Source organism: Mandrillus leucophaeus, unplaced genomic scaffold (genome assembly GCF_000951045.1).
Source record: "Mandrillus leucophaeus isolate KB7577 unplaced genomic scaffold, Mleu.le_1.0 Scaffold811, whole genome shotgun sequence".
Lineage (NCBI taxonomy): Eukaryota > Metazoa > Chordata > Mammalia > Primates > Cercopithecidae > Mandrillus > Mandrillus leucophaeus.
Genome location: NW_012108820.1, coordinates 67361 through 82025, shown reverse-complemented (window position 1 = coordinate 82025; position 14665 = coordinate 67361). Strand labels below are relative to the sequence as shown.

The 14665-nt window shown below is 37.7% G+C and overlaps 1 protein-coding gene across 1 annotated transcript in view; it reads left to right on the top strand.

Annotated features, from left to right (window-relative positions):
• Window positions 1-14665, top strand: part of KATNAL1 (katanin p60 subunit A-like 1) — a gene marked incomplete at its 3' end in the record, with an annotated part of 102652 nt that overhangs the window by 20988 nt on the left and 66999 nt on the right. Inside the window, exons 2-3 of the mRNA XM_011967845.1 lie at window positions 3791-3966; window positions 6992-7152. Coding sequence (XP_011823235.1) covers window positions 3805-3966; window positions 6992-7152 — 323 coding nt within the window. The remainder of the gene's footprint in view (window positions 1-3790; window positions 3967-6991; window positions 7153-14665) is intronic.

The window sequence follows — 14665 nt, the reverse complement described above, 5'->3', positions numbered from 1 at the left end:
ATTTTTAGTAGAGACAGGGTTTCACCGTGTTAGCCAGGATGGTCTCGATCTCCTGACCTCGTGATCCGCCCGTCTCGTCCTCCCAAAGTGCTGGGATTACAGGCTTGAGCCACCGCGCCCGGCCGTCCCCCAAAGTCTTAACTCATTCCAGACTCAAAAGTCCAAGTCCAAAGTCTCATTTGAGACAAGGCAAGTTTCTCCCACCTATGAGCCTGTATCAAAAACAAGTTAGTTACTTTTTAGATATATTGGGAGTACAAGCGTTGGGTAAATACACTTGTTCCAAATGGGAGAAATTGGCTAAAACAAAGGGATATAGGCCCCATGCAATTCTGAAATCCAGTAGGGCAGTCATTAAACCTTAAACTTCCAAAATTACCTCCTTTGACTCCATATCTGACATCCAGGTCACACTGATGTCAGAGGTAGGTTCCCATGGCCTCAGGCAGCTCCACCCCTGTGGCTTTGCAGGGTACATCCCCACCTCCTGGCTGCTTTCACAGCTGGCCTCGAGTGTCTGTGGCTTTTCCAGATGCATAGTGCAAGCTGTTAGTGGATCTACCATTCTGGGATCTGGAGGGTGGTGGCCCTCTTGTTACAACTCCACTAGGCAGTGCCCTAGTGGGGACTCAGTGGTAGCTCCAGCCACACATTTCCCTTCCGCACTTCCCTAGCAGAGGTTCTCCATGAGGGCCCTGCCCCTGCAGCAGACTTCTGCCTGGACATTCAGGCATTTCCATACATCCTCTGAAATCTAGAGGGAGGTTCCCAAACCTCAGTTCTCATCTTCTGTGCACCCACAGGCCCAACACCATGTGGAAGCTGCCAGAACTTGGGGCTTGTACCCACTGAAGCCATGGCCTGAGTTGTACCTTGGCCCCTTTTAGCCATGGCTGGAGTGGCTGGGTGCAGAGCACCAAGTCCCACGGCTGCACACAACAGGGGGGCCCTAGACCCAGCCTAGGAAACCCATTTTTCCCTCCTAGGCCTCTGGGCTTGTGATGGGAGGGGCTGCCAACATCTCTGATGTGCCCTGGAGGCATTTTCCCCATTGTCTTGGTGATTAGCTTTTGATTCCTTGTTACTTACTCGAATTTCTGCAGCTGGCAGAAATGGGTTTTTCTTTTCTATTGCATTGTCAGGCTACGCATTTTCTAAACCTCTATTCACTGCTTCCCTTTTAAACATAAATTTCAATTCCAGACCTAATCTTTGTGAATAGGTAAAACTGAATGCTTTTAAGAGCAACTCCCCCCTCCCAAATCACCTCTTGAACACTTTGCTGCTTAGAAATTTCTTCCGCCAGATACCATAAATCACCTCTCTCAAGTTCAAAGTTCCACAGATCTCTAGGGCAGGAACAAAATGCTGCCAGTCTCTTTGCCAAAGCATAGCAAGGGTCCCATTTATCCCAGTTCCCAACAAGTTCATCTTCATCTGCAACCACTTCAGCTTGAACTTCATTGTCCATATCACTATCACCATTTTGGTCAAAACCATTTAACAAGTCTCTAGGAAGTTCCAAACTTTCCCACATTTTTCTGTGTTCTGAGCCCTCCAAACTGTTCCAGCCTCTGCCTGTTGCCCAGTTCCAAAGTCACTTCCACATTTTCAGGTATCCTTGTAGCAGCACCCCACTCCTGGTACTAGTCTACTGTATTAGTCCTTTCGCACACTGCTATGAAGAAAAACCTCAGACTGGGTAATTTGTAAAGAAAAGAGGTTTAATTGACTCACAGTTTTGCATGGCTGGGGAGGCCTCAGAAAACTTACAATCATGGTGGAAGGCACCTCTTCACAGGGGGCAGGAGAGAGAATGCATGCCAGCAGGGGGAATACCAGACGCTTATAAAACCATCAGATCTCGGCCGGGCGCGGTGGCTCACGCCTGTAATCCCAGCACTTTGGGAGGCTGAGGAGGGCGGATCACAAGGTGAGGAGATCGAGACCATCCTGGCTAACACGGTGAAACCCCGTCTCTACTAAAAATACAAAAAAAATTAGCCGGGCATGGTGGTGGGTGCCTGTAGTCCCAGCTACTTGGGAGGCTGAGGCAGGAGAATGGCACGAACCCAGGAGGCAGAGCTTGCAGTGAGCCAAGATAGCGCCGCTGTACTCCAGCCTGGGTGACAGAGTGAGACTCCATCTAAAAAAAAAAACAGAAAACGAAAAACCATCAGATCTCTCATGAGACTTACTCATTATCACAAGAACAGCATGGAGGAAACTGCCCCCTTGATCCATTTACTACCACCTGGTCCCGCCCTTGACACGTGGGGATTATTACAATTTAAGTGAGATTTAGGTGAGGACAGAGCCAAACCATATTAGTAGTGTACTATTTGCTGCAGTGTGATTCTCAAATAATGTAACTCTGCCTTCATGGAACCTATAAGGGGAAAATAACATGCCAAACACAAACATTTGTTTTCAAAAATGTTTTGGAGTCAGTTGAAATGCCTAGAACTAGTGATGGTTAATTTTCAGGAAGAATTTTTGAATTCCTGAAGAACAGATAAGAGATTGAGAGTCAGAGTGGAAGAGTCAGGCTCCCCAAGCCAAAGTTTAATTCCCTGAATAAGTCATAGAGTAGTATTTCGATTTTCTTCTTTATGTGTATTCATTGGTTTACTGTTCCTGGAAATCAGAAGGCAATTTTGACTCTTTCTCAGGATATCATTCTCCTGTATCTCTGGACTTCTATTCTTTTTAGTCTTGGGAGGAAAGTATCTTTGCATATAAGCCTTGGATGATTCTAGGAGACTTTTGGAAAGCCTGGAAGAAAAGCCAGAATTACTGGACTGGAGAGCTTTAGTGGAAGCCAGAAATTTAGAGGGTATTCTGACTAACATCTTATAGAAAGGAAAATCACGATAGTTATTTGCATGGCCAAAGAGCTATAGAGAATCATGGGGTCTTAGAAGATTACAAATTGGGGTTCAAAGAGTTTAATTTATAGGTGTTTGCTTAGATTTAAATTTGAGGCAATTACATGAGTATAAATGGTACACGGACAACTATAGACTGTCTTTAAAATCTATTCTTTAAGTATAGCTTTTTATTCTTGGGGCCAAGAAGTTTTAGTGAGAACTAGTTCTTATAGTTTCAACTGACTTCAGTAGAAAATATATTCATATATTTATGTGATAATCATATTTTTTATGTTGTCAAGAATAAATTGAATAAAACAAGTTCATCTATTATTGCAGCCTATGGTAATTATAAAGGAATAAGGAAAACTAGTGTCCAATTTTATGTATCTGTAAGTAAATCAGTAGTTCATAGCTGTGTAACTTCTCTCCCTATTATTTCCATGGGTGTTCTTTTGTAATCTCCTTTATACTTCCAAATTTGAAAACTTTGTTTAGTATTATAAGATGCGTACAGATAACCTAAAAGAATGGTAACTGTTGACTTTCAAAGTAGTTCTAGGCTGGGCACAGTGGCTCACGCCTGTAATCCCAGCACTTTGGGAGACCGAGGTGGGTGGATCACCTGAGGTCGGGAGTTTGAGACCAGCCTGGCCAACATGGTGAAACCCATCTCTACTAAAAATACAAAAATTAGCTGGGCATGGTGGTGCACCCCTGTAGTCGCAGCTGCTCAGGAATCGCTTGAGCCGGGGAGATGGAGGTTTCAGTGAGTCAAGATCACGCCGCTGCACTCCAGTCTGGGCAACAAAGTGAGACTCTAACTCAAAAAAAAGTAGTTTTAAACATATTTTAAAGAACAATAAATGTTTTAAAGTCAGTGCTGAAAACTTTAAAAAGTCATTATATTTTATGTTTAGGTCTCTGAAAGAAGATGAATTTGGCTGAGATTTGTGATAATGCAAAGAAAGGAAGAGAATATGCCCTTCTTGGAAATTACGATTCATCAATGGTTTATTACCAGGGGGTGATACAGCAAATTCAGAGACATTGCCAGTCAGTCAGAGATCCAGCTATCAAAGGCAAATGGCAACAGGTAAGATGATATTAAAGTATTAGATGTGTTGGGACAGCAGTACCCTATTTTACTTGAGAGATTAGAGTCGGAAAATGAGTTTGAGATGGAAATAGTTCCTATTTATCTGAATACTGAACTATGTTTAAAATATGCTCTTGTATATTTTAGTATCTTACCTAGTTAATGTTTTGTTTTTTGATCATATATTTCATGAGGTATGTTTTGAAGATATTTAATTCCAATTGAATCTACTTTTACTTTTTTCTGTTTTCATGATCAGTACCTAATTGTGTGACTACAAACTTTCGAAATAAAGTATTTCATTCATTCATTCTTTTTTTTTTTTTTGAGACAGAGTCTTGTTCTGTTGCCCAGGCTGGAGTGCAGTGGCACGATCTTGGCTCACTGCAACCTCTGCCTCCCAGGTTTAAGCAGTTCTCCTGCCTCAGCCTCCCAAGTTGCTGGGACTGCAGGCATGCACCACCATGCCCAGTTAATTTTTGTACTTTTAGTAGAAACGGAGTTTCACCATGTTGGCCAGGCTGGTCTTGAATTCCTGACCTAGTGATCCACTCACCTCAGCCTCCCAAAGTGCTGGGATTACAGGCGTGAGTCACCGCACCTGGCCCATTCTCTTTCTTTCTTTTCTTTCTTTTCTTTCTTTTTTTTTTTTTTTTTAAAGGGTTTTGCTCTGTCACCCAGGCTGGAGTGCAGTGGTGCCATCACAGCTCACTGCAGCCTCAAACTGCTGGGCTCAAGCGATCCTCCCACCTCAGCTTCCCAGGTAGCTAGGGGGACAGGTTCACACCACATGTCCAGCTAATTTTTAGATTTTTTGTAAGGACTGAGTATTGCTATGTTGCCCAGGGTGGACTCAAACCCCTGGCCTCAAGTGATCCTCCTGCCTTGGCCCCTCAAAGCACAGGTATTACATATGTGAGCCACTGTGCTGGACCCGAAATAAAGTATTCATACTCGCCCTTTTCCCTTTCATATTTACATGTTGTTTTGACCCATTTTGCAAAACTCTTTTGAAAGACTCCTTAAAAATACAAATGAGTCAGTAATCTAATAATAAACATTACTGTATTTGTTGTCTTTTGACTATATAATTTGATTAATAAGACAGTTAATAAAAACTTGAATTTTAATTTACCCACTTACTGTTTTTTAAATTTAATGTTTTAATCAGTATCTCTTAGCATAGTTCTTGCTTTGCTGCTCCAATTTCAAAATAATTGTAACTTTTAAAAACGATTTTTTTTTTTTTTTTTACAAATCATACTTATAAGCAATAGATCTTTAAGGAAATAAATAAAAGCATCTTCAGTGATGTTTAAACAAAATTGGCTTTTGTTTTGTAAGGGTTTATTATTTAAGCTTGTGTTTTCACCTGTTATACTGAAACAACATAACATCCTTTTTAGAAAATGTTAAGTGAAAAGATACGGAACACTTCAGGAGTTTGTGTGCATCCCGTGCAGGGGACATACTGGTCTTGTCTGTGTCATTCCAGTGTTAGTATATGTGCTTCCAATGCAGACCACTCCCCACTTGGTGTTAAAATTTAAAATCTTTTAAAAATTACAAGTACTAAGTCAAGTATTTCTTTGAAGTTTCCATTTTATGTACTAATGCCTTTCAAGTGTTTCTTCTAGTTTTTCCATTAGTCAGAAATTGATGTTTTCCTAAGTTTTGAGGGTAAATTTGACTTATTTTCCAACTTAAATGTTACCAAATTATATTGATTGAGAACAATATACTTGCTCCAACTCAGGCTCAAATTTTTAGTTGTTTTCTTCTATCCTTCCTGTTAGCTACAGGCAGGGTATTTTATTAATCTATCATGGAAGTATTTTTGACATGTTCTGAATTGTGTATGTTAAATAGTGACCATTTCTACTATGTTTCTTTCCACTGGGTTCTGAAATTACATTTCTTCCAGTGTAGCATATTGTGTAATTGCATGTATTAGCAGTTGAATTTTACCTAGCTTTTTCTTTGCATCTGTAACTCCTTCATATGTTCCTTTTAATAGATTATTCAATATAAAGATGAGGGAAAATTTTTTATACTCTGCGTTACAGTATGACTTGCTTTCTGGTTAAAGAAAAAACAATTGTTAAAATGACTTATAATTGTAATTTTCTTTTCTTTCTTTTTTTTTTTGACATGGAGTCTTGCTCTGTTGCCCAGACTGGAGTGCAGTAGTGTGATTGCAGCCTCGGACTCTTGGGCTCAAATGATCCTTCTGCCTCAGCCTCCTGAGTAGCTAGGACTGTAGACTCGCGCTGTCGTGCCTGGGCTAATTTTTTTGTTTCCCTAGGCTGGTCTTGAATGTAATTTTTAATCTTTATCTGTTTACTTTTGAAAATGAGTTTGTGCTCCAAGTTTGAAAACACAAGAATTTCCTCATAGTATGTGTTCAGTTAAATTTTTTAAATACAGGAAAAACCTTGTCTTTGAAATAAAAATAAACTTTACTCAGAACTCAAAATAATTTAAATAAGGCAAAAATAATTCAGATTTCAGTTGAAGGAGAATTTAAATAAAAACTGGAAGTTTGTAATTCATAGTATAATACCACTTCTAGCTTTCAGACACTCATGACAGGCGTTTTATATTTAGTGATATTGGGAATAGGAATTGTGTTGAAAATTTTGGCTTACAGTTTTTTGGAATCTATTTACAAATATATTAAAAGTATTTAGCACAATATTTTACATTTCTTGGAATGTTTAACTTGTTACCTACTTAGTTGATTGTTTTAAATTGTATTAATGATCTTCACGTTCTTTGGTAGAAATGGAATTCCATTATGAAAGAGAGATTACTACTTATTAAAAGGTATAGAATTACGCTTTTTCAAACTAATTTCTGCCCTTTTCTCAGTATTACTTGAAATAGTTCTTTGTGTTTATGAATGTCTTAATGATTCATTTTTCATACTTTGACATTAAGAAAACATGCACTCTATAGCAATTTATTATTTAAAATTCATGAAGTCTTTAAACAGCTTCTAGCATAAAGCTTTTTTTTTAAGGTTCGGCAGGAATTATTGGAAGAATATGAACAGGTGAAAAGTATTGTCAGCACTTTAGAAAGTTTTAAAATCGACAAGCCTCCAGATTTCCCTGTGTCCTGTCAAGATGAACCATTTAGAGATCCTGCTGTTTGGCCACCCCCTGTTCCTGCAGAACACAGGTAAATAGAACTTTATATTCTCTTTAGGTTCTTCTAGTTAATTGATGTTCACAGTGAAGCATGCTTTGAACAAAGTATGAAAAATCATTTTTGGGGACATGTAAATTCAGTATCTTTTTAATATTCCCATTTATAGGTTTACAGTTATGTATTTGATAAAGTACAGAAGTAAATGTCTTGTTACGTATCTTGCTTTTAGAAATGCTTTATTTCGCTAATAACAATAGATGCCTATTGCTAGTCCTAAAATGTACCAGTTAAGAGAGGTCTTTTAGGTTTCATAATCGCAGCATCAACACTTGGATAGTTTTGCTTTTTTGCTTGAAGAGATTCTAACAACTTCAGATGAAGTGGTGGAGACATTGAATGTTCCTGGTTGGGCCTACAGTCAATTTCCAGAGTTTTAGTGTAGAAGGAACCTTACTGATAATGTTTAAGTGGCTTAGTGCTTAAAGTCAGATTCCTCAGTGTGGCGTCTCCCACCAGTTTTCTTTAATACCCAGCCTGTGCATCATTTACGTTAAACCTCTCTCTGTTTTTGCCCTTTTTTGTCATCTTGTCTGTGTAGTCTCTTCTTTCTGCAAGGATTACCCATAATCCCCATCTCTAAACAACTCATATTCATTCAAGTCTCAACTCAACTGACTATCCCCTCTGCAGCCTCTTTTGATTTGCCCAGACATAGCAGTTTGTTCGTAGTGGTTATCATGTTGCATTTATTTGTCACTTCACAAGATTTGCAAGGACAAGGACCATGGTTTTATTTAAAACAAAAATTAAATAATAAACTTTCATTGCTAACGCAGGGTTTGGCACATAGTAGACATTCAACCAACATTGAATGAGTTAACTCCATTCGTTTCACAAGTGAGGAAACTGAAACCTGAGAGACCCTAATCATGCTAGATCAGGATGTGAGTTGAGGTCTTTCTGGCTTTCTGTCTGCTTTATTGTGAGGTGGTATTGTGGCCAGAGTATTGCACCATAGAAAATATGTTTTCCTTTGGCCAGTCTCTATAATAATCTGTTGAAATTTTCTAAAAACATTTTAAGAGCTATGAAAAATGGTTAATTTATTCCTTTGGATTTTTTCCACTGAATTACAGATAATTTTGTGATTTTCATTGTGAAAGCAGTAGATGAAGATTCTTTTTTAAGCTCTGCGACAATGTAGTTTTCCTCTGATGTAACCACCTTCAGGTGTTTTATACTAAGGTGACCCATATCCCGCGAAAGGCAGTGTGTTAAGAGTCATATCATTGTTACCATGGAGGTTCCAAAATACTGAACGAATGACATTTTAACCTACTGTAACTTGAAATTTTCCTGTATGTATGTATAATGAAATACCTTGTTTTTTTACTGAAAGTCATTAATTCTGAAATATACTTGTAGTTTAAAGCTAAAAGCTGGCAATAACTTTAAATATAGGAATATATGCTCTGAATTGCTCGAGTACCATGATTCATTTCAAGCAGCAGTGTCTGCAGATAATAACTAATGTTGATGGCTCAAACTGAATAAAAAGTTGTGGATGACATTTTCCCGTTGATGAATACTGATCTCAAAACGTATCACTAGAATGACACTAGTCCAGTTATTTTCTTTGTCCTTTCTTAACTGTTCGTAACACAAATCTGACTTATTTTTGTGCTTGTTTTTAAATCCTTTTTCTAAATGAAAGTGAAAGAATGAATGGACCAGAATGTGTTTCTCTGATTCTCCTTTCTTTGTACTAAATTTTTAAAAAAAGTTTTCTCTGTGCATAGCCATTGTATGTGGGTTTTTTGTTTTTTTGTTTTTTTCCCTCTGTGGAGCAGAAACCCTGAATAAAAGCAGATCGCAGATTGTATATTGTCTGGGGAAAAAATAGATTTTCATTCCCATGTATATCATCAACAACAATAAGAAAACACCTTACAACTCCACAAGGTTCTACTAGAGAAGGAAATATAAGACATTGAGTAATAGCATGGGATTAATAGTTTAAAACTTTATGAATAAAATTTTTATGTAAGCAAAAACAGTGGGTCCTTCATCAATTAAGCGTGTAAGGTGAACGTTAATGAACTAAATCTTATGCTGGTTTGTGGCACAGAATGTATGCAAGGGCTGATAAAATAAATATTCAGATTGCAAATTTAGATTGAAAGGTTATGGAGGATTAGAGTTGTATGATATTTTTCTTGTTTTACAAACTTTGTTTCTTCTCCAGGTCATGTAAAACAAATATAATAAGATTTTCACTTAGTGATAGTGAATGGTAGATAGTCATTGGATATTCTTGGTTTAATGGAAAGACATTTGACTTCAGTTGATGAGATTGTGGATTCTGCTTCTGAAACCTACTTGCTTTATGACTTTGAGCAAGCTATTTACCCTCCCTAAACGTTAGTCTCACTATCTGTAAAATGAAGATCTCTACTTCATGGAATTGAAAAAAAAATTAAGACAGCAACTGGCATGTAATAAGTAATTAAAGTTAATGGTCGTCTCTGAAATAAAGGACTACAAATTCTTTCAGAAAAATAGCAAGAATAACAATTAAAAGTGATAGCCTCATTCATAAAACAAGTCCTTTTATTTTCTCCCTGCAGATTCTACCTAATTCCTTAGTTTCCTGAAACATTTCAAGAACTCTGACAGAGAGAGTATGACTTTTTAAATGTCCAAGTCTTAAGCAGTTGGTGATTATTTCCAGAGGAAGGATGATAGCTAATAATTATTAGTCACTTACTGTATATGTTATATACATTATTTTATTTAAAACCCAAGTGATCCCATGAAGTTTAGGTACTGTTACTGTGTATCCATATTATCATCACTAATTTATTATTATGAACCCCATTTACAGTTGAGGAAACTGAAGCTTATAGTTTGTAATTTTTCCAAAGTCATCTGAACAAGGAAGTAGCAGAGCCAGGATTTGAACCCAAGTCTCTTCATCTTCAGGAGTCTTATTTGTATGCACTCTGCTATATTACTTTTGCATATATACTCAGTGGGTATATTCTGAGTATATTTTGATACACATCTGTATATCCTGGTATTATCTACTTGTTAACATTCTTACTAGTAGTGGTGGAAGAATAAACAAACCGAAAATGCTTAATGAAATTTTGATATTTCAAGGGTAACTAAAAAGAACTTTCCAAGCGAGCACCACACTGAAATTACAATTTAAGTCAATAGGAAAATATGATATTTACTTGTTTTGTTTTTTCTTTTCTTTTTTTTTTTTTTTGCCATCTATCATCTTGTAATTTACCTTGTTTTATACAAAGCATTTCAGAGATGCTTCTGGTGTGATTGGCATTAGCCACTAATTTGGTAGCCCTGTTTATGGTTCTGTTCTTTTCACTTCATTGACATTTAACAGACACTTCTCCATCCCTGTTGCTGCATACCAAGGTAACCTGTGTATTGTGATTTTCCATCAGTGGTGTTGCCACATTGTTTGAAGTTCTATCTCTGTGTCATGAGTCTGCTGAATTTAATCATCATTAAGGTTTAAATCACCAGCAGTTGCTTGGATAAATCAAAATAATATTTTAAAATTTTGATTCATTGCCTTAAATGTGAGTAAACTGAGCTACAAAAGTAGGATCATGATGGTAGGTAGTGGCAATTTTAGAATTAAACTCCAAAGAGATGAAGTCTCTAGCTCATTCTTAGTGTCCTAAGTTAAAATATTTCTTGTATTAATGAAATGATTTTATAATAGTTTACATGTAGGCTTATTAACTACATTTTCTTTAATGAATTGGTTTCTTCCAGTGATACCTGAAACCATGAAAGTAGTAGTTTCTATATTGCAGCAGTATTCAACGTGGTATATATTCAATAAACTATTCTTCATTTAGCTTAAAAAATAAGTATGGTAGGTCCTTTTTCCCCCCAACTTTATTGAGGTATAAATAACAATTAAAAATTGTACATATTTAAGGTATACAGGTTGATTATTTGATATATATATGTGTTTTGAAGTACTTATCACAATAAGCTAATTAGCGTATCAGTTACCTCACATTTATTTTGTTTTTCATTTTCATTTTATGGTGAGAACACTTAAGATCTACCCTCTTAGCAGATTCAAGTATACAGTATTGTTAACTGTAGTCACCTTGCTGTACATAAGATATCCAGAACTTACCGTGCATGACTGAAACTTTGTACTCTTTGACCAATATCACCTCATTTTTTTCTCCCCTAGCCCCTGGTAATAACCACTCTACTCTCTGTCTAGGAGTTTGACTCTTTTTATATTCCACATATAAGTGAGTAATATGGTTTGGATGCTTGTCCCATTCAAATCCCTTGTTGAAATGTGACCTCCATGGTTGGAGATGGGGCCTGGTGGGAGGTACAGGATCATGGGGACAGATTCCTCATGAACGGCTTAGTACCATTTCCTTGGTAATGAGTGAGTTCTTGCTCAGTTCACATGAGATCTGATTGTTTACAAGAGTGTAGCACTGCCCCCTGCAACCCTTCTTGCTCACTCTTTCGCCTTGTGATATGCTGGCTTCCCCCTTTGCCTTCTGCCATGATTGTAAGCTTCCTGAGGTCTCACCATAAGCCAAGCAGATGTTGGTGTCATGCTTGTACAGCCTGCAGAACCATGAGTCAAGAACACCTCTATTTATAAATTACCCATCCTCAAGTATTTCTTTAAAACAATGCAAAACAAAGACAAAAACAAAAAAACAGACTAACACAGTCAGATCATGTCGTATTTGTCTTTCTGCATCTGGCCTATTTCACCTGCCACAAGGAAATGGTAGGATTTCCCTCTCTTAAGGTCGAATAATATTTCTCTTTCTTTGTGTGTGTGTGTGTGTGTGTGTATGTGTGTGTATGTGTACACACACCCCGCCCCCAACATATATGCACACATTTTCTTTATCCATTCATCTGTCAATGTATTTTTAGTTTGTTTCCATATCTTAGCTATTACCAGTAATGCTGAAATGAACATGAGAGTGCAGAGATCTGACACACTGAGTTCATTTTCTTTGGCTGTATGCTCAGAAGTGGGATTGCTGGATCATAAGTTAGTTCTATTTAATTTTTTGAAGACTCTCCATACTGTTCTTTATAATAGCTATATAGTACCAATTTATTCCAAGTGGTAGGTCTTTCAAAGTTGCATCTTTTGGGAGAGAGAGCAGTAAGAATAGGATACATAAGCCTGAAATTAATCATTTTATTTCTTCTATATAGACGCACTAAAACTTTAATAGGCCTTCTCAAGAACCAAGGGGAATGGTATACTGTGTTTCTGTAAACATATAGATAGGAAGATTGATTTTTTTTTGGATCAAATTAGTGCTATTCAGTAGAAAATCAGCAAAGAGGAAATTTTTATTGACTTGGTATTAAAGTTGTTGTCTTATGTTTCTTTGGGTACTCAGAGAGATTAAGTAACTGACGGTGTTTTATATCCCAATTTGCATTGAAAAAGATCAGTTAAGGTCAAAGTCAAGTACTGATAGAGAATAAACTATCATTCCTGCATACAGGTATTTCACCCAGGCTCTGGCTCAGTTATTTTCCTGGGGTTAGAAGGTTGGGGAGCAAGTTTTTCTATCAGTTCCACTACTAATTGAGTGATCCTGCAAGTTCCTTTCTCTATACCTCATTTTCCCTTCTGTAAAACGTATATTGAAGTGAGATTGCTTTGTAGGATGCTGGCCTCTAGTATGCCTAGTACTGTGCCTGGTGCTGTCCCACATATGGTGGGATGCCGAAACAGACATGTTCCCTGCTCTCTTAGGCTTATGATTTTGTAGATGGGTGTGAAAGCCATTACAGAGTTAGAATGGACTGGATTTGGTGATTAATGAGATATAGAGAATGAGAGAAAAATTGGAGCAGATAATATCTACATCAAGCTGTTGAATAGGAGTTAGACATGAGAACCAGACTTTGAGCGAGTTTGGGATTCGTGTAGTTATTTCAGAATCATCAGCAACTGATGACAAAGAAATTTTAAGGTCATACTTTGTATGATGGAATAGGTTATTTGCCTAATACTATTGGCAGATTGAGATTATACTCATTTTCTTACAATTCTGGAGTCTTATTATCTTCTAAAATTCTGTTTCTGAGGTATGGGATGGACTCTTATTTTTAGACTGAGTGGAACGTGGGTAGCAGGGCTGATTAAGCACACTAATAACTGACATTTAGTGAGTTCTTAACTGTGAACCAGGTATTGTGCTTTTACATGGTTACTTTTTAAATCTTCGTAACCATCCTTAAAATAGGTACTATTATTATCATCCCTATTTTTCAGAAGAAGACACTGAGGCTTAAACATTCTAAGTTACGTTATCAAATGCGTGTAGGTCAGATAGGATAAGGATTTAGAACTGGCATTGATGTAGCAGCAGGAGATCACTGGTGGCCTTGATGCACAGTTTTGGTGAAATGGTAGAGAATGATGGAATGGGTTCAAAGAATGCAGAGCGAGGAGCCGAAGACGATAAGTATGCACAGTTCCCTCAATGAGTCTTGCTGAAAAAGGGAGCCAGGAAAGTGAGTGCCAGTTGGGGAAGACAAGTCGTTGAGGTTTGTTGTTTTAGAGAGAAAGGAATAACAGGAGGTTTGTATGCTGGTGGGAATGCTGCAGTAGAAAGTTGATGATGCGTGGGCTAGATGGACAACTACTGGAGCAGTGTCGTTAGGTGACAGGAGGAGATGAGATCTAATAATGCACATGTACAGGGAGTGCATGGGCAGCTGGCTCAGAGTCACAGCAGGGAGGCAGGGGCATGTAAGGGTGTGGTTGTAGAGAGGTGGGCAGATAAGAGATGTGAGCGCTTGTGCAATCATTTCAGCAAGGAGAAAAATGCAAGCAAGACTATCTGAGATTGAGAACAGAGTGTGTTTTTCAGGGTCTAAATTCTGATCTAATGTGTTCCAAGGGTGGGAGGACATTCCATTTGGTTATTTTATTTTATTTTTGTTCCCTTTATGTAAGTTTTCTCTAGGGAGCATTTGTATTATTTTATAGAACTCAGTGGTCACTCTTAAATTTCCATTCTCCAGTTCTAGGTATGTAATACAATAAGTGCTTAAAAACTTGGCATTTCTATCTTTTTTTAATGTTACAGAAAAGGCAACTGAAAGATAGAAATTATAATTCATTAAAGATTAAGTAGTGGGAGCAAGATAGTGGTAAGTCAGAATGGAGCCATAACAATTACTTTTACATTTTTGTTGAAAAGATCTTTGCCTTGCTGCATGTTAGTGACTGTCATTTTCCCCTCCTCCTTGCAAACTGCTGTTTAATGTGTAGTATACATCTGTTGCCCTTCAGTGCCCCTTTTTTCTTTTTCTTTTTCTTTTTTTTGAGACCAAGTCTTGCTCTGTCGCTCAGGCTGGAGTGCAGTGGCGAGATATCAGCTCATTGCAACCTCCGCCTCCTGGGTTCAAGCGATTCTCCTGCCTCAGCCTCCTGAGTAGCTGGAATTAGAGACATGAGCCACCACGCCTGGCTAATTTTTGT